The sequence below is a fragment of the Oncorhynchus masou genome, chromosome 12, assembly GCF_036934945.1.
Source record: "Oncorhynchus masou masou isolate Uvic2021 chromosome 12, UVic_Omas_1.1, whole genome shotgun sequence".
NCBI classification, from domain to species: Eukaryota; Metazoa; Chordata; class Actinopteri; order Salmoniformes; family Salmonidae; genus Oncorhynchus; species Oncorhynchus masou.
In genome coordinates, this window is record NC_088223.1 from 21,433,619 (window position 1) to 21,454,690 (window position 21,072).

Consider the following 21,072-nt stretch of genomic DNA (forward strand, 5'->3'; position numbering starts at 1 on the left):
TGATAAGGTCACACTGAATGCACCTGAGACCTGAGCAGGAAGTTCCAGGAAGAAGGATGGAGAGGATGAGGAGGTGTTGATGAAATGCAAGGTTTGTTTCTCATAAGATTCCGTGATGTTTTTTACTGGCTGTAAGTGAAGCTAATGCCTTGATCTAATACAAAACTTAAAGAAGTACCCTTTCAACTGAAAAATATATGGCACATGGAAACCAAACGAGGGGGGTCTATGGTGATAGGTGGGATTGGCTGAGGGGTGGGATTACAGAGCTGAGGTCTATGGTGATAGTTGTGATGGGCTGAGAGTGGCTGAGGGGTGGGATTACAGAGCTGAGGTCTGTTGTGATGGGCTGAGAGTGGCTGATGGGTGGGATTACAGAGCTGAGGTCTGTTGTGATGGGCTGAGAGTGGCTGATGGGTGGGATTACAGAGCTGAGGTCTGTTGTGATGGGCTGAGAGTGGTTGAGGGGTGGGATTACAGAGTTGAGGTCTATGGTGATAGTTGTGATGGGCTGAGAGTGGCTGAGGGGTGGGATTACAGAGCTGAGGTCTGTTGTGATGGGCTGAGAGTGGCTGATGGGTGGGATTACAGAGCTGAGGTCTGTTGTGATGGGCTGAGAGTGGTTGAGGGGTGGGATTACAGAGTTGAGGTCTATGGTGATAGTTGTGATGGGCTGAGAGTGGCTGAGGGGTGGGATTACAGAGCTGAGGTCTGTTGTGATGGGCTGAGAGTGGTTGAGGGGTGGGATTACAGAGTTGAGGTCTGTTGTGATAGTTGTGATGGGCTGAGAGTGGTTGAGGGGTGGGATTACAGAGCTGAGGTCTGTTGTGATAGTTGTGATGGGCTGAGAGTGGTTGAGGGGTGGGATTACAGAGCTGAGGTCTATGGTGATAGGTGGGATGGGCTGAGAGTGGCTGAGGGGTGGGATTACAGAGCTGAGGTCTATGGTGATAGGTGGGATGGGCTGCGAGGGGCTGCGAGGGGCTGAGGGGTGGGATTACAGAGCTGAGGTCTATGGTGATAGGTGGGATGGGCTGCGAGGGGCTGAGGGGTGGGATTACAGAGCTGAGGTCTATGGTGATAGGTGGGATGGGCTGCGAGGGGCTGCGAGGGGCTGAGGGGTGGGATTACAGAGCTGAGGTCTATGGTGATAGTTGTGATGGGCTGAGAGTGGTTGAGGGGTGGGATTACAGAGCTGAGGTCTATGGTGATAGTTGTGATGGGCTGAGAGTGGCTGAGGGGTGGGATTACAGAGCTGAGGTCTATGGTGATAGGTGGGATGGGCTGCGAGGGGCTGAGGGGTGGGATTACAGAGCTGAGGTCTATGGTGATAGGTGGGATGGGCTGAGAGTGTCTGAGGGGTGGGATTACAGAGCTGAGGTCTATGGTGATAGGTGGGATGGGCTGAGAGTGTCTGAGGGGTGGGATTACAGAGTTGAGGTCTATGGTGATAGTTGTGATGGGCTGAGAGTGGCTGAGGGGTGGGATTACAGAGCTGAGGTCTATGGGGATAGTTGTGATGGGCTGCGAGGGGCTGAGGGGTGGGATTACAGAGTTTATGTTCGGTAATGTATTATTGTTATGTGATTGCTGTATATAAGTACTGTGTATGTAAAATGTATGTATATGTAGCAGAAAATTCGAAGAGGGGTTAATAAAAAAATAGAAAATAAAAATGTTTTAACCCGATAATAACCTAATAGAGATAAATCTGGGCCATCACATTTTTAGAGTAACGTAGTTAGTTTAGAATATTTTGAACACTTTATATTGTATATCCTCTACTTTTAAATTTGTTTATTATATACTTTTTTTTAATGATGTATAATTTGTTTGTTTTTACTGTATCTATACCACAGAAGGCTGATGAGGGGAGGACAGCTCATTTTAATGGAAACCACGTGTTTGATTTACAGTGCATTCAGAAAGTATTCAGACCCCTAGACTTTTTCCACATTTTGATATATTACAGCCTTATTGTAAAATGGATGAAATAAGACATTTTCCTCATCAATCTACACACAATACCCCATAATGTCAAAGTGAAAACAGGTTTTTAGACATTTTGGCACATTTATCCAAATTTAATAAAAACAGAAATATCTTATTTGCATTCAGACCCTTTGTTATGAGACTCGAAATTCAGCTCAGGTGCATTCTGTTTCCATTGATTAACTTTGAGATGTTTCTACAACTGGAATGGAGTCCATCTGTGGTAAATTCAATTGATTGGACAAGATTTGGAAAGGCACACACCTGTCTATATAAGGTCTCACAGTGCATGTCAGAGCAAAAACCAAGGCATGAGGTCGAAGGTACTGTCTGTAGAGATCCGAGACAGGATTGTGTCGAGGCATAGATCTGGGGAAGGATACCCGAAAAATGTCTGCAGCATTGAAGGTCCCCAAGAACAGATTGACCTCATTCATAAATGGAAGAAGTTTGGAACCACCAAGACTCTTCCTAGAGCTGGCTGCCCGGGGCCAAACTGAGCAATCGGGGTAGGTGATGGTAACTTTGACAGAGCTCCAGAGTTCCTCTGTGGAGATGGGAGAACCTTCCATTAGGACAACCATCTATGCAGCACTACACCAATCAGGCCTTTATGTTACAGTGGCCAGATGGAAACCACTCCTCACTAAAAGGCACATGACCGCCCGCATGGAGTTTGCCAAAAGACACCTAAAGACTCTCAGACCATGAGAAACAAGATTCTGTGGTCTGACGAAACCAAGATTGAACACTTTTTTGCCTGAATGCCAAGCGTCACGTCTGGAGGACACCTGGCACCATCCCTACGGTAATGCATGGTGGTGGCAGCATCATGCTGTAGGGATTTTTTTCAGCGGCAGGGACTGTGAGACTTGTCAGGATCGAGGGAAAGATGAATGGAGCAAAGTACAGCGAGATCCTTGATGAAAACCTGCTCCAGAGCACTCAGGACCTCAGACTGGGGTGAAGGTTCACCTTCCAACATGAAAACGATCCTAAGCAAAGACAACACAGGTGTGGCTTCGGGACAAGTCTCTGAATGTCCTTGAGTGGCCCAGCCAGAGCCCGGACTTGAAGCTGATCTAACATCTCTAGAGAGACCTGAAAATAGCTGTGCACCGACGCTCCTCATCCAACCTGACAGAGCTTGAGAGGATCTGTGTAGAAGAATGGGATAAACTCCCCAAATACAGGTGTGCCAAGCTGGTAGCGTCATACCCAAGAAGACGCAAGGCTGTAATAGCTGCCAAAGGTGCTTCAACAAAGTACTGAGTAAAGGGTCTGAATACTTATGTAAATGTGATATTTCAGTTTTTTATTTGTAATACATTTGTGAACATTTCTATAAACCTGTTTTTGCTTTGTCATTATGGGATATTTCGTGTAGATTGATGAAGGGGGAAAAATGATTTAATCTATTTTAGAATAAGGCTGTAACTTAACAAAATGTGGAAAAAGTCAAGGGGTCTGACTACTTTCTGAATGTACTGTATATGATACCATTCTGCTCCAGCCATTACCACGTGCCTGTCCTCCCCAATTAAGGTGCCACCAACATCCTGTGATCTATACTGTATGTAGATTGTGTAAATTACTTGGTCTAAATTCCGTCTGTAGGGGGGCCTCCTGTGTGGCGCAGTGGTCTAGGGCACTGCATTGCAGTGGAAAATGATGGTGGCCACACAAAATATTGATACTTTGGGCCCAATTTGGACATTTTCATTTAGGGGTGTACTCACTTTTGTTGCCAGTGGTTTAGACATTAATGATTGTGTGTTGAGTTATTTTGAGGGGACAGCAAATTTACACTGTTATACAAGCTGTACACTCACTACTTTACATTGTAGCAAAGTGTCATTTCTTCAGTGTTGTCACATGAAAAGATATACTCAAATATTTACAAAAATGTGAGGGGTATATTCACTTTTGTGATATACTGTATATACCACTAGAACATATGTCCCATCACATGTCAATTATTTTGATACATTTTGATGTGATTTCCATAACATTTCACAGTTTTCTTTCCACAAATGTTTCCTACCATTGAAGCACAATGTTGCATTTTTGCAACGTTTCCAGAAAATTGTACTCCACATTTGAGAAGAAAAACCAGATTATTGTCATAATCAGAGGCCTAATACAAGTATTTCTGAAGGGTAGTAACATCAATTCCTCGCTTGGGTCTCACAGGGTTAAGGAAATGGATGGCTGGAATGAGGAAGTTAAAATATGAACCTACAAATGTGACTCTCCCATTGTATAAACATTGATTTATATATTCAAGTTTACTCTTTAGTTAATATGTATTCAAGATTACGCTTATTTGATGTTGAAGCGTCTGCGCCAGCAATTTATTTGACTAAGCCGGTCAATATTGGGGCGGCAGGGTAGCCTTGTGGTTAGTGTTGGACTAGTAACCAAAAGGTTGCTAGTAGAAATCCCCGAGCTGACAAGGTACAAATCTGTTGTTCTGCCCCTGAACAGGCAGTTAAACCCCCCCCCCAACCCCCCAAGGCCGTCATTGAAAATAAGAATTTGTTCTTAACTGACTTGCCTAGTTAGATAAAGGTTGTTTTTTAAAATGTTGATAACCTGTTTTATTATCGTTGAACTGAAATATAAACACATTTTTAAGGAACACGGTCAAATAAAACTGATGATTAACTCAGGGCCTGGGTCACAGTATTTCCAGTATTGCACCTTTGTTGCTGCAGAATGGTACAGGATAAGTGTGAAACTGTTATGAGATGGAATAATGTCACGTTGGACCTAAACCTTGTCACACTGAACTCTTCAACTTAGAGTTGTGAAAATGTATTTTGGGCTCTACAGTATCTTGAAGCACCCCTGATGTTGCTGCAGTTATGGAGGCTGTGTGTTGGCCATGTCTGTCTTCTCAGGGTCAGAGTGAAAATGCTGACTGACTCCACAGAGAGCAGTGTCAGTTTACTTTAAGTAGCAGATAGTAGGACTTCTCTGTCTAAGTGGTGATGGAGACCACAAAGTGAGGACATTCTGAGTAACGTCTGCTTGATGAAATGACTGCAGTGCAGTCTAACTATCAGTTCAGAACAACCTCAGCTCTACATTACTGTAATATAGCTACTGCTGACTTAGGTTTCTGCCAACATGTCTGTAACAGTCTTGAAGGAAGACTTCTGGACAGATCATGTGAACATAACACAATCAATAGACTACAGCTGTTTATCAGATGCTGTAGGTAGAGAAAAAAAAGATTTTGTCTTTTATCTGATTATTTGGGGAAATACGGTGCCTTCAGAAATTATTCACACCCCTTGGCTTCTACCACATTTTGTTGTGTTACAGCCTGAATATAAAATTGATTAAAATATATTTTTTAAATTGTCACTAGCCAACACACAATACCCCATAATGTAAAAGTGAAATTATGTTTTTAGACATTTTTACAAATGAAAGCCGAAATGTCTTGAGTCAATAAGTATTCAACCCCTTTTTTATGGCAAGCCTAAATAGGTTCAGTAGTAAAAATGTGTTTAACAAGTCACATAAGTTGCATGGACTCACTCTGTGTCCAATAATCGTGTTTAACATGATTTTTGAATGTCTACTTCAGCTCTGTACCCCACACATACAATTATCTGTAAGGTCCCTCAGTCGAGCAGTGAATTTCAAACACAGATTCAACCACAAAGAACAGGGAGGTTTTCCAATGCCTCGAAAAGAAGGGCACATATTGGTAGATGGGTAAAAAAAAATCAGACTGACCAACCCTTTGAGCCTGGTGAAGTTACTAATTACACTTTGGATAGTGTATCACTACACCCAGTCACTACAAAGATACAGGTGTCCTTCCTAACTCAATTGCCAGAGAGGAAGGACACCACTCAGGGATTTCACCATGAGGCCAATGGTAACTTTAAAATAGTTACATAGTTTAGTGGCTGTAATAGGAGAAAACTGATGGATCAACAACATTGTAGTTACTCCACAATACTAATCTAATTGACAGTGAAAATAAGGAAGCCTGTACAGAATACAAATATTCCAAAACATGCATCCTGTTTGAAACAAGACACTAAAGTAAAACTGCAAAAAAATGTGGCAAAGGAATTCACTTTTTGTCCTGAATACAGTGTGTTATGTTTGGGGCAAATCCAATACAACACATTACTGAGTACCACTCTCCATATTTTTAAGCATAGTAGTGGCTGCATCATGTCATGGGTATGCTTGTAATCATTAAGGACTGGTGGGTTTTACAGGATAAAAAGAAAATGAATGGAAAAGGGTTAGGGTTAGGTTTAAAACCTGGTTCAGTCTGCTTTCCAACAGAAATTGGGAGATGAATTCACCTTTCAGCAGGACAATAACCTAAAATAAAAGGCCAAATCTACACTGGAGTTGCTTACCAAGAATGTTCCTAAGTGGCTGAGTTACAGTTTTGACTTGAATCTATGGCAAGACCTGAAAATGGTTATCAAGCAATGATCAACAACCAATTTGACAGAGCTTGAAGAATTTTGAGAAGAATAATGGGCAAATATTGAACAATCCAGGTATGGAAAGCTCTTAAAGATTTAGCCAGAAGGACTCACAGATGTAATCACTGCCAAATGTGATTCTACAAAGTATAGACTCAGATGTGGGAATATTTACAGTATGTAAATTTGATATTACGGTATTTCATTTTCAATACATTTGCTAAAATGTCTAAAAGCAAGTTTTCACTTTGTTATTATGGGGTGTTGTGTGTAGATGAATGAGAAATGAATTATTACATTTTGGATTGTGCAATAAGTCAAGAGGTACTATAAATACTTTCTGAGGGCACTGTAGTCTATCAGTGATGACCTTTTGAGATTAAAGTTGTGTAGCTGTAACTCAAGATAAGGTTTATTGACTCTGTCGACTGTGAACTTTGTCAGGTAGCATGCATTCACTGAATGGGAAGCTAAACTAACTACCTATCCCTGGCAACCTTGTGGTATGGAGAGAGTGGTCTATGAAACCAAACATCAAATATATTAAATTATTATTTTGAATGTAGGCTTATGGGGATTTGTTGTGGCAAAATATGAATCAAATAAGTGTTTAATATTAACAAAATTTTTAATATTGCCATAATAACATCAACATTGACCATAATGTTATCATTGACCATAATAATGTTACTATTGACCATAATAATGTTGACATTGAGCATAATAATGTTAATATTGACCATAATAACATCAACATTGAGCATAATGTTATCATTGAGCATAATAATGTTATTATTGACCATAATAACATCAATATTGACCATAATAATGTTGACATTGAGCATAATAATGCTAATATTGACCATAATGTTATCATTGACCATAATAATGTTAATATTGACCATAATAACATCAACATTGACCATAATGTTAACATCGACCATAAAAAATTTAATATTGACCATAAAAATTTTAATATTGACCATAGTAATGTTGACATTGAGCATAATAACATCAATATTGACTATGATAATGTTAATATTGACCATAATAACATCAATATTGACCGTGATAATGTTAATATTGACCATAATAACATCAATATCGACCACGATAATGTTAATATTGACCATGATAATGTTAATATTGACTGTGATCATGTTAATATTGACCATAATAATATCAATATTGACCATGACAATGTTAATATTGACCAGGATAATGTTGTTTTTATAAGATCATTACCACATGATGACTGTTCCTTTGATAATGTAATGTCACACGTTCGTTCAAGGCTATGACACGTCACAAACCCATTATACAGATCCAGAAATCCTGCTCGGCCTTTCAGAACAAAATCTCCCACGACGCAGCAGCTTCACGCTCACTGCTCTTCTACTCTGCACATGCCTTTCTTTCATCCAAATATGTTCAAAGTAACACAGGTGGCAAACCACTGAAGGTCTACTTTGGGTACCTCATTGGATATTCATACTCACACTTACATCCGAAGACCCTTCAAACAGCTTCATGTTTGACTTGGAGACAGGGGATCTCCTCCTCATATCCTGTTGACAATGACACAAGGATGTGTTAGACCAGTCTCACCTGGCCCAGTCTCTGTTCTGATGATGCATTGTAGGGTAGTCGCCCCTAGACACTGATCTTGGGTCCGTTTTCAATTTTCCACAATAATGGTTAGGATTGGGGGAGGGAAAGCTGATCACAGATCTGTACCAAGGGGAAACTTCCCCCCCATAGCTTGAGATGCACTTGTGACAACAGGTGTGTAGCAGGTGTTACAGTAATGGCAGTCCACTAACCATTTTGAGGGCCATGAGTTTATCTTAGTCATGGTAAGGAAAAACTATTGTCCCTAAATACTGGACCCAATCATCCAGCCACACGGTCAATACAAATGATGGATGTCCATGGAAAGTATTTTACTCCAGTCTTTCATTTACATTGCGATGGAAGGATCGTGCTCAGACAACACCTTGCCAAACATACATTTTACTCCTGCTCGTTGTACTGACACAACATGTAACAACAACATTGGTCTCATTCTCATTGGTCAAGTAGATGAACACCTATATGTCCTCATTGGTAATTCACATGAACACTTTGTGAATTAGTTAACATGGCAACATATGGCTTCTAGATTATACTGAAAGTTGTGTATGCATTAGTACATCTTATCTTCTTGGTTTGCTGTGAGAAAGTTTCTCTTAGTCATTGCCAGGAAAAACTATGGGACTCAATCATCCAGTCACACGGTCAATGCAACATTTTGAATGTTGTCCATGGAAAGTGCTTTTACTCCACAAAATGGGTATACGTGAAGAATGGGGCCTCTGAATTTACTCATCAATCTATTTCCTCAACTATGTGTTGGCTCTTTATTTTTTTGAACAGAAAAAGTTCTGTAGAAATGACAGTATGTGCATTATTTGTTTTAACAAAAGTTCCACCAGCCACCATCCACACTGTCAGTAATACATTGTCTCGTTACATCATGTTGTCAGTAAAGGGAAGCGTTGAAGGCCCAGGGCAGTAATACATTGTCTCGTTACATCATGTTGTCAGTAAAGGGAAGCGTTGAAGGCCCAGGGCAGTAATACATTGTCTCGTTACATCATGTTGTCAGTAAAGCGAAGCGTTGAAGGCCCAGGGCAGTAATACATTGTCTTGTTACATCATGTTGTCAGTAAAGGGAAGCGTTGAAGGCCCAGGGCAGTAATACATTGTCTCGTTACATCATGTTGTCAGTAAAGGGAAGCGTTGAAGGCCCAGGGCAGTAATACATTGTTTCGTTATGTCATGTTGTCAGTAAAGGGAAGCGTTGAAGGCCCAGGGCAGTAATACATTGTCTCGTTACGTCATGTTGTCAGTAAAGGGAAGCGTTGAAGGCCCAGGGCAGTAATACATTGTCTCGTTACATCATGTTGTCAGTAAAGGGAAGCGTTGAAGGCCCAGGGCAGTAATACATTGTTTCGTTATGTCATGTTGTCAGTAAAGGGAAGCGTTGAAGGCCCAGGGCAGTAATACATTGTCTCGTTACATCATGTTGTCAGTAAAGGGAAGCGTTGAAGGCCCAGGGCAGTAATACATTGTCTCGTTACATCATGTTGTCAGTAAAGGGAAGCGTTGAAGGCCCAGGGCAGTAATACATTGTCTCGTTACATCATGTTGTCAGTAAAGGGAAGTGTTGAAGGCCCAGGGCAGTAATACATTGTCTCGTTACATCATGTTGTCAGTAAAGGGAAGTGTTGAAGGCCCAGGGCAGTAATACATTGTCTCGTTACATCATGTTGTCAGTAAAGGGAAGTGTTGAAGGCCCAGGGCAGTAAAACATGACATTTCCCTGTGTTTTATGTATTTACACACTATGGGGTTGGAATAATACTGGGAAATTGTGAAAATTATGATTATGCGCTTTTAGTTTAAGAGCTGTTTGAAAAGACCACCTGTAATTTCAGCCTGTTTTGGTAGAATGGAGTTTTGGCCTTCCATGGAGACATCACCAGGCAGTAATCTCTCTGCAAATAACAGCAACATTTCCCCTCCCCACTTAGACCATTCAGACAGTCCAAGCAAAATTCTTGCTTGAGAAATTGCCCTTTGCTAAGAAGCTATTTTGGTTTATTTTTGACCATTTTAAGTTGAAATATTCACAGTAAGATACTTCATTGTACAATTATTTGATATTTAGATAACACCAGCTAGTTATGGTCTTTATCAAGACAGTTGTGGCCATTGAGGGTGTAAGTGTGTCACTTGGCACACATATTTTGCCTGTGTTCTTAGCAACATATTGTACTGACATTTAAAAAACTAACTTGCCATTATTTCAGTTTAAGTCAGTGTATGCTGAGTCTACAATGAAGACAGGTGATTTGGACATGTACCCCTCATTCAGGTGAACTGCAATGGTCACTTATTTATGGACTGGTAGAGAAGCACATCTCGCCTCTGGACCAATCAAAGGCAAGCTTACAGGTCGATGAAATCTCTAACTTCGTAATTATAGAGACCTGTATGGTGAACTTAAAAACCGCGTGTGGAATGATCTGCGCCACTCGGGAAACAACTCATCGACTAAACTCACTGTTTTAGCACTTTATTTTTGATGATTTTTTTATAGAGTATTTTATCTTTATAGATAGAACAATGGAAACTACATATAAGTATTTCCCCGTCATTCTCCTATGTCTGAGTATTAACCTATTCAGCTATGCGTGGTATTCACCTGTGGATGTATATGACAAAGTGGTGGAGCTCGTGTCGCCAGGAGAGGAATACCTGGATGAAATGTCAGTTCGCTCCTTTTTCAAACTGTTAGAGAAGCGTGTGCAGTGCCCTGGTGTGTCGTGTGAAAAGGTAACTTTTTCCTACACTCGCTACAGCTTGAGCTTTAGGAAAGGTCGAGGTCCATTCTGCACCTGTTACTGTGCTGTGCCGTGCGCTACACTACTGGGGACTACGCTGTACGTACAGTCACAGTTCTTTGTTAGACCAATAGCTAAAATATATCCGTATTTTTTTTATTTATCAGTCTCTGACAGTTTATTTTTATTGATACATATATCTTAAGCACTGAGCAATTATAAAGTTAAAGCTTGCTCCATAATATTTAAAAATATATATATATTGTTATTATTACTGTATTATAGATTAAAAACAATAATGATTCGTGTTATTATTACACAGAGAGATATACGACGTCAGCATTGCAGATTGTTTTGTACCCGATTTTTGTAACAACATTTATACCGACCATTATGTTCTTACTATTGCAATGACATAAAACCAACACTAAAACAGGGTAGTAGATATTATAGAACAATGTCTTAGGCTTAAATGGCGTATGGCTGGGTTACAAGTATTAGCATAGCCTTCTATATGACTATTACAATGATCATAAACCCAATATAATATTTTATATGAATGCTTTTCTTTTACATCACCAATTCATTTGAACGTCTTGGTTGTATCAACCTTCACTGTGCAGGTTGTTTAAATTGCATCTTAATGATCAGGCATTCTATTTTCCTTACATTTCTGAAATTCCTTACATTCTCTTCCAGTCAGTCCGACCTGCATCAAGCTCAGCCTCTTCTAAAATACATTCACATCTGACTGAAAATGTGTGGAGACTTTTTCCTGTTCCTCCAGTTTTGCATTTTCCCTCCAACACATTCACTAGTCGGTTTTGGATGTGTGGTAGATTCTGACTATTATCTACATTATGATACTGTGCAAAGTCACTGTATGTCCTGACTAAAAAAAACAGAGTATAGTCTGCTCTTAAAGATCAGAAAATGTCACCCAAGTCAAACCAACCCAAACTCCTTTCTCTTAGCTTGTGGTCATAATGACAAAACAATAAGACCTTACGTTTGTTTTCTCTTATAAATTAGACCTATATTTGTCCTTAGTACATAAATAATCTACATGTAACACTGAAGCTTGTTTCTAGTGCCTCTCTGTGCAGTCAGTAGACCAGCTGGTGGGTAACTTTACCAGCACTGGTGGTCTCCTTCACCACGAGGGCTTCTTCAGAGTAGCGGCAGGATGCCACCTCTACCTCAGCTCTCCCACTGAGGCCTGCTCTGCCGTGAGGGCGGGGAGGTGGGGCGATGAGACGGACCACCTCATCCAGGAAATCACAGGCCATGACCACCACGTACACAGGCACAGGGATGGGCATGGACACGGTGACATGGAGAGCAGTGGGATAGAGACTCTGCTCCGAAACATGGAGAAGCACTACAAGCCTGATCAGCAGTATGACCAGGTTGGAGCTGATGTGTAATTAAGTAATAAGGCCCGAGGGGGTGTGGTATATTGCCAGTATACCACAGCTAAGGGCTGTTAAAATTTTAACAATGCAGAGTGCCTGGCTACAGCCCTTAACCGTGTTATATTGGCCATATACTGCAAACCCCCAGAGGTGCCTTATTGCTGTTATAAACAGGTTACCAACGTAATTAGAACAGTAAACCAGGAGATTGTGTCATACCTGTGGTATATTGTCTCATATGCCATGCATTTTAGCCCATCGGAATCCAGGGCTGGAACTACCCGGTTTATAATGAAGAATAGCAAAATACTGTATATACTGACCTGTTTTCTAAATAGTTAATTTGTCTCACCAAAGTATTTCTATTCAACAGTGTAAGTCTGTCCTGTCTTGTTATCATGGTCATTTAGCACTGTCTTACTGGTCAAGACATCTTAGAGGAGAGCAGCGCGTCAACAAGTGATGGTGACCCTCACAACACAGATGTGGTGTTTGGATACATAGTTTACCATGCTTTACGAGGTGACTGCATGACAGCCAGAGCACTACCTGAAGAAGAGTATTTTTTGGATTCCATACTCAACCGCTTCGGCTCTGACAACATCACTATTCATGGTACCGTACGATAACCCTTTAATGTTGTTATTACTGTCATATTACCTCATAACAAGTGACTATTCCTATTAGTATGAATCATTTTGATCTTATTCTTTAGTTTTAGTTTTATTACACTGCCATGTGATGTCATCCTCCTGCCTGTACTTCAACCTACTCATTCATCCATGTTGTCATACATAATTCATAATTTATTTAGCATGTTGCCCTTGGGGGGCTATGTTATTAACATTACCCCACATATTACTTTTCCCCAGGGGCGCAACTTTCACTGGGGACGGGGGGGACATGTTCCCCCCAGTTTTATCATTGGAATGTGATACAAAACGAGGCAACAGTGTGCTTTAGGACCATGCGGACGACTCCGAGGTGCCGGGTAGGCTCTTGGAGTGTTAATCTGACTGAAGAAAAAAAAGTTATACGAAAAAAATATGTCCCCCCCACTTCTAAAGCCAAAGTTTCGCCCCTGCTGTTCTCCAATGGCCTGCTATATACATTATCACCAATCATATCATTCTGATTCATCTCTGTAGAGCTGGAAGGTATTATGAAGAGCTTGCAACTGGGTGGAATCCACAAAGAGGAACACGATCATGAACATGGAGATCAAGATGAACACAGCAATGACCATTGTCATGAGGATCATAGTCACCACAGTACCGCTAGCGGTGCTCAGAGTGGTTGGGGGGGTCGAGGTGGAAGTGCAGCCTTCAGGCACAGTCACGAGGAGGGGTACCACCAGAGGAACATCAGCAGCTGGGACCTGGTAATTATTATACTGAACCACCTCAGTGCTTGGTGGGTAATTATTATACTGAACCACCTCTGCTTGGTGGGTAATTATTATACTGAACCACCTCTGCTTGGTGGGTAATTATTATACTGAACCACCTCTGCTTGGTGGGTAATTATTATACTGAACCACCTCAGTGCTTGGTGGGTAATTATTATACTGAACCACCTCAGTGCTTGGTGAGTAATTATTATACTGAACCACCTCAGTGCTTGGTGAGTAATTATTATACTGAACCACCTCAGTGCTTGGTGGGTAATTATTATACTGAACCACCTCAGTGCTTGGTGTGCCATTATTATACTGAACCACCTCAGTGCTTGGTGTGTCATTATTATACTGTACTACCTCAGTGCTGGGTGGGTCATTATTATACTGAACCACCTCAGTGCTTGGTGAGTCATTATTATACTGAACCACCTCATTGCTTGGTGAGTCATTATTATACTGTACCACCTCAGTGCTTGGTGAGTCATTATTATACTGAACCACCTCAGTGCTTGGTGAGTCATTATTATACTGTACCACATCAGTGCTTGGTGAGTCATTATTATACTGAACCACCTCAGTGCTTGGTGAGTCATTATTATACTGAACCACCTCAGTGCTTGGTGAGTCATTATTATACTGAACCACCTCAGTGCTTGGTGAGTCATTATTATACTGAACCACCTCAGTGCTTGGTGAGTCATTATTATACTGAACCACCTCAGTGCTTGGTGAGTCATTATTATACTGAACCACCTCATTGCTTGGTGAGTCATTATTATACTGAACCACCTCAGTGCTTGGTGGGTCATTATTATACTGTACCACCTCAGTGGTGGGTGTGTCATTATTATACTGAACCACCTCAGTGGTGGGTGTGTCATTATTATACTGAACCACCTCAGTGCTTGGTGGGTCATTATTATACTGAACCACCTCAGTGCTTGGTGGGTAATTATTATACTGAACCACCTCAGTGCTTGGTGGGTGTGTCATTATTATACCTGCTAAATTACTTAAATGTAAATGTAATGTAAATGAACCACCTCAGTGCTGGGTGTGTCATTATTATGCTGAACCACCTCAGTGCTTGGTGGGTCATTATTATACTGAACCACCTCAGTGCTTGGTGGGTAATTATTATACTGAACCACCTCAGTGGTGGGTGTGTCATTATTATACTGTACCACCTCAGTGCTTGATGGGTGATTATTTTACTGAACCACCTCAGTGCTTGGTGAGTCATTATTATACTGAATCACTTCCGTGCTTGGTGGGTTATTAGGTCAAGGCCTTAGCTTCACTCTCTCTTCGGGGGCTTAAAGGCACAGCACACACACACACACACACACACACACACACACACACACACACACACACACACACACACACACACACACACACACTCAGATTCATTATCAAACTGCTAAACCCCTGGTGTCTGCTGCTCCTCCTGTGTGTTGTAATGAGCATTAGATGTGCTTTAGATTGCCTGAGCTATTGGGAGCTACAGGATTCCCTCCATGGTAACATCTCTATTGGAGAAATCTGAATGAAAAGGAGCACAGCTGAGGCATAATGACTTGTAAAAGTTGTCCCCACTTTATAAATGCCTAATCTCAAACTAAACCCAGAACTAAAATCTTGTGTAATATGGTCAGATGTACCATTTATGTTTACATAGTCTTTCCACAAGAGATGAATGAGTGCCCAATGACATCTTTCCTTTAGTCATTAAGGAGTGTTCATCTAAGGCAATTGACTAGAACAAATTGCAAAAATCACTGAAGCTTATATCTCCCTCCCTAACTTTAAGCATCAGCTGTCAGAGCAGCTTACCGATGGCTGTGTGCAGGTACAGTGAATCTGTAAATAGCACACCCAACTATCTCATCCCCATATTATTACTTACCCTCTTGCTCTTTTGCACCCCAGTATCACTACTTGCACATCTACCACTCCAGTGTTATTTCGCTTCTGTGGCCCATGTATTACCTACCTCCCTACTCTACATTTGCACACACTGTACATAGATTTTTATATTGTGTTATTAACCGTACGTTTGTTTATGTGTAACTCTGTGTTGTTGTTTCTGTCGCACTGCTTGGCTTTATCTTGGCCAGGTCGCAGTTGTAAATGAGAACTTGTTCTCAACTAGCCTACCTGGTTAAATAAAGATGAAATAGCTGAAAGAATAGCTGAAAATGCTGTGCTGTGCAGTGCATCAATGTAAAATGGAAATGCAAATTAATTATTCAATTAATATACTTGTCTACTCATCCAAATACTGTATCTGTCTGTGCCCCAAATGGCACACTATTCCCTTCATAGTGCCCAAAACAGTGCACTATAGGGTGTTACATCCCTGTTTCCTCCATATAGATGTGTTTTATCCCTGTTTACTCCATATACAGTGCCTTGCAAAAGTATTCATCCCCCTTGATATTTTTCCTATTCTGTTGCATTACAACCTGTAATTAAAATGTATTTTTATTTCGATTTCAGGTAATGGACATACACAATGTGAAATGACAAAAATAACTTGTTTAAAAGAAGATAAACAAGAAAAAAATAGAAAAGTGGTGTGTGCATACTGTATGTATTCACCCCCTTTGCTATGAAGCCCCTAAATAAGATCTGGTGCAACCAATTGCCTTCAGAAGTCACATAATTAGTTAAATAAAGTCCACTTTTGTGCAATCTAAGTGTCACATGATCTCAGTATATATACAGCTGTTCTGAAAGGCCCCAGAGTCTACAGCACCACTAAGCAAGGGGAAACATGAAAACCAAGCAGCTCAGGTCAGGGACAAAGTTGTGGAGAAGTACAGAGCAGGGTTGGGTTATAAAAAAATATCTGAAACTTTGAACATCCTATGGAGCACCATTAAATCCATTATTAAAAAAATGAAAGAATATGGCACCACAACAAACCTGCCAAGAGAGGGGCCCCCCACCTAAACTCAGACCATGCAAGGAGGGCATTAATCAGAGAGGCAACAAAGAGACCAAAGATAACCCTGAAAGAGCTGCAAAGCTCTACATCGGAGATTGGAGTATCTGTCCATAGGACCACTTTAAGCCGTACACTCCACAGAGCTGGGCTTTACGGAAGAGTGGCCAGAAAAAGCAATTACTTAAAGAAGAAAATAAGCAAACACATTTGGTGTTCGCCAAAAGGAATGTGGGAGACTCCCCAAACATATGGAAGAAGTTACTCTGGTCACATGAGACAAAAATGTTGCTTTTTGGCTGTCAATGAAAGCGCTATGTCTGGCGCAAACCCAACACCTCTCATCACCCCGAGAACACCATCCCCACAGTGAAGCATGGTGGCAGCAGCATCATGCTGTGGGAATGTTTTTAATCGGCAGGGACTGGGAAACTGGTCAGAATTGAAGGAATGATGGATGGCGCTAAATACAGGGAAATTCTTGAGGGAGACCTGTTTCAGTCTTACAGAGATTTGAGGTTGGGATGGAGGTTCACCTTCCAGACGGACAATGACCCTAAGCATAGTGATAAAGCAACACTCGAGTGGTTTAAGGGGAAACATTTAAATGTCTTGGAATGGCCTAGTCAAAGCCCAGACCTCAATCCAATTGAGAATTTGTGGTATGACTTAAAGATTGCTGTACACCAGAGGAACCCATCCAACTTGAAGGAGCTGGAGCAGTTTTTCCTTGAATAATGGGCAAAAATCCCAGTGGCTAGATGTGCCAAGCTTATATAGACATACCCCAAAATACTTGCAACTGTAATTACTGCAAAAGGTGGGTCTACAAAGTATTGACTTTGAGGGGGGGAATAGTTTTGCACTCTCAAGTTTTCTGTTTTTTGTCTTCTTTCTTGTTTGTTTCAAAATAAAACATATTTTGCATCTTCAATGTGGTAGGCATGTTGTGTAAATCAAATGATACAACCCCCCCCAAAAATATATTTTAATTCCAGGTTGTAAGGCAGCAAAATAGGAAAAATGCCAAGGGGGGTGAATACTTTCGCAAGCCACTGTACATGTGTTTCATCCCTGTTTCCTCCATGTATACTTGTTTCATCTTTGTTTCTTCCATGTAGACATGTTTAAGTGCTGTTTCCTCAATGTAGACATGTTTCAGCACTGTTCCCTCCATGTATTTGGTATTTTATTAGGATCTCCATTAGCTGTTGTGAAAGCAGCAGCTACTCTTCCTGGGGTTCACACAAAACATGAAACATGACATAATACAGAACAATAATAGACTAGAACAGCTCAAGGACAGAACTACACACTTTTTTAACGGCAGACATAGCCTACATATCAATACATGCACATAAACTATCTCGGTCGAATAGGGGAGAGGCGTTGTGTCGTGAAGTATTGCTTCATCTGTTTTCTTAAACCAGGTTTGCTGATCACTTGAGCAAAGAGATGGAACGGAGTTCCATGCAATTATGTCTCTATATAATACTGTAAGCTTTCTTGACTTTGTTCTGAATTTGAGGACTGTGAAAAGACCCCTGGTGGCATGTCCGTTATGTAAGTGTGTGTGTCAGAGCTGTAAGTTGACTATGCAAAAGTGTAGAATTTTCAGCACATTAATGTTTCTTATAAAAGTAAGAAGTGATGCAGTCAGTCTCACCTCTACTTTTAGCCAAGCGAGACTGGAATGCATAGTATTTATATTAGCCCTCTTATTACAGTGAAGAGCAAGATGTGCCGCTCTGTTCTGGGCCAGCTGCAGCTTAACTAGACCTTTCTTTGCGGCACTTGACCACATGACTGGACAAAAATCAAGATAAGACAAAACTAGAGCCTGCAGGACTAGCTTTTTGGAGTGTGGTGTCAAAAAAGCCGAGCATCTCTTTATTATGGACAGACCTCTCCCCATCTTTACAACCATCGAATCTATATGTTTTGACCATGACAGTTTACAATCTAAGGGAACACCCAAGTAATTTAGTCTCCTCAACCTGTTCAACAGCCACACCATTCATTATCAGATTCAGCTAGAGGTCTAGAGCTTAGGGACTGATTTGTACCAAATACAAGGCTCTTAGTTTACGAGATGTTTAGGACCAGTTTAATACTGGCCACCCATTCCAAAACTGACTGCAACTCCTTGTTAAGGGTTTCAGTGACTTCATCCGCTGTGGTTGCTGACGTGTATATGGTTGAATCATCAGCATACATGGACACACAGGCTTGGTTTAATGCCAGTGTCAGGTCATTGGTAAAATGGAAAAGAATAGCAGGCCTAGAGACCTACCATACATGTTTTACATTAGAGAGAGGCTTCTATTAAAAAAAACTGTATTAGAAGAAAAGCTCTGAATCCACGATATGGCAGAGGTTGAAAAGCCATAAAACATACGTTTTCTCAACAACAATAATATCAAAGGCAATAATATCAAAGGCTGCACTGAAATGGAACAGTACAGCTCCCACAATCTTCTTATTATCAATTTATTTCAACCAATCATCAGTCATTTATGTCAGTGCAGTACATGTTGAGTGCCCTTCTCTATAAGCATGCTGAACGTCAATTTATTTACAGAGAAATAGTATTGCATTTGTTTGCAACAGTTTGCTAAGAGCTGGCAGCAAGCTGATAGTTCTGATTGGGTAGCAGAATGACTTTGGCTTCTCTCCAGGCCTGAGGGCACACACTTTCCTGTATGCTTAGATTAAAGATATGACATATAGGAGTGGCTATAGTCAGCTCCCCTCCTCAGTAGCTTTCCATCTAAGGTTTGTCATTATTGATCGATAACAAAAAGAAATCCACCTCTCCCACGCCAACTTTACAAAACTAAAACTTACAATGCTTTTCTTTTATTGTTTGTTTTTAATGCATAAATATGAGTTAGACTGTTCGTTGTTGGCATTTCCTGCTTACGTAGATGTGTTTCAGCCCTGTTTTCTCCATACAGACATGTTTCAGCCCAGAGGAACTGGTAAAGATCCATGGGCTGAATGGATCTAGCCTGTCCAGGTATGACGTGGCCCGGCTTAGCCCAGCCCTGGTCCAGCAGATCCTCAGTGGGGCCTGCAACAGCACCTCTCCCCCCACTGGTCCATCAGACCAGCTCAGCACCATAGAGAGTGAGTGGACTGCTACAGTCCTAGCTCCATGCTTCTGCCTCTGCATTGCTTGCTCTTTGGGAGTTTAGGATGGATATATGTAAACTTCTGATGTTAAAAGGGATTTATAAAATATATGTGATTGATTGACTACTATAGTACACACTCTATTCAACACTCACTCCTCTCCTTTTGATACAGAAAGGCCCATTCGTCACTATTTCCTTTTTAATGAAAAGGGAATGATAGTGAGACTGCACCGATACATTTACTATGTTCATAAATATAAATGCTCCAAACTTTAAACAATACTGAACAAAAATAAAAAAATCAACATGTAAAGTGATAGTCCCATGTTCCATGAGCTGAAATAAAAGATCCCAGAAATGTTCCATATACACAAAAAGCTTATTTCTCTCTAATTTTGTGCACATGCTTGTTTACATCCCTGTTAGTGAGCATGTATCCTTTGCCAAGATAATCCATCCACCTGACAGGTGTGGCATATCAAGAAGCTGATTAAACAGCATGACTGCAGGAATGTCCACCTGAGCTGTTGCCAGATAATTTCATTTTAATTTCTCTACCTTAAGCCGCCTCCAACGTTGTTTTAGAGAATTTGGCAGTATGTCCAACCGGCCTCACAACCACAGACCATGTGTAACGCCAAGCCCAGGACCTCCACATCTGTGTTCTTCACCTGTGGGTTCATCTGAGCCACCCAGACAGCTGATGAAACTGTGGAGTATTTTTGTCTGTAATAAAGCCCTTTTGTGGGGAAAAAACACATTCTGATTGGCTGGGCCTGGCTCCCCATTGGGTTAGTGGGTGGGCCTATACCTTCCCAGACCCACCCATGGCTGCGCCTCTGCCCAGTCAAGTGACATCCATAGATGAGTGCCTAATGAATTGATTTAAATGGACTGATTTCTTTATATGAACTTTAACTTGAAGTTGTTCAGTATAGATGGATGTTATCATTAGGTAGCATCCACAGTATGTGGAATATATTATCATCTAACAGACCTTTCATGGCTTGACTGACTGGTTTGCTTAAGTCCTGTTATTACTGTATACGTTGAACCCAGTAATGTTAATTCTCTCTCTCCACAGAGTATGTGTATGCCACCATCGCCAATCTTCTGATCTGTCTGGCCGCTGTGGTTGGCGTTGTGGTGCTGCTGTGTACTTCCTGTAGTAGTGTCTTCCAGCTCATCATCCAGTTCTGTGTCAGCCTGGCCGTGGGCTCCCTCACTGGGGACGCCCTGTTGCACCTCCTGCCTATGGTGAGCACCACAGTACCATATTCACATTACCGAGCCCAGCTGATTCAAGCTGAGCTGTACTGTGCTGG

At 41.1% G+C, this 21,072-nt stretch overlaps 1 protein-coding gene across 3 annotated transcripts in view; it reads left to right on the top strand.

Moving 5' to 3' along the window:
* LOC135549687 (zinc transporter ZIP4-like) overlaps positions 1–21,072 on the top strand; it is a 32,257-nt gene continuing 11,185 nt past the window's right edge. The window contains exons 1-6 of one of the 3 annotated variants that reach the window (XM_064979892.1): positions 5–91; positions 11,938–12,255; positions 12,672–12,876; positions 13,410–13,642; positions 19,568–19,739; positions 20,832–21,004. In XM_064979892.1, coding sequence (XP_064835964.1) covers positions 80–91; positions 11,938–12,255; positions 12,672–12,876; positions 13,410–13,642; positions 19,568–19,739; positions 20,832–21,004 — 1,113 coding nt within the window. In that variant the 5' untranslated portion in view covers positions 5–79. Of the gene's footprint in view, positions 92–7,616; positions 10,839–11,937; positions 12,256–12,671; positions 12,877–13,409; positions 13,643–19,567; positions 19,740–20,831; positions 21,005–21,072 lie in introns of those variants that run through there. The other 2 variants (XM_064979891.1, XM_064979893.1) reach the window with 2 other exon arrangements.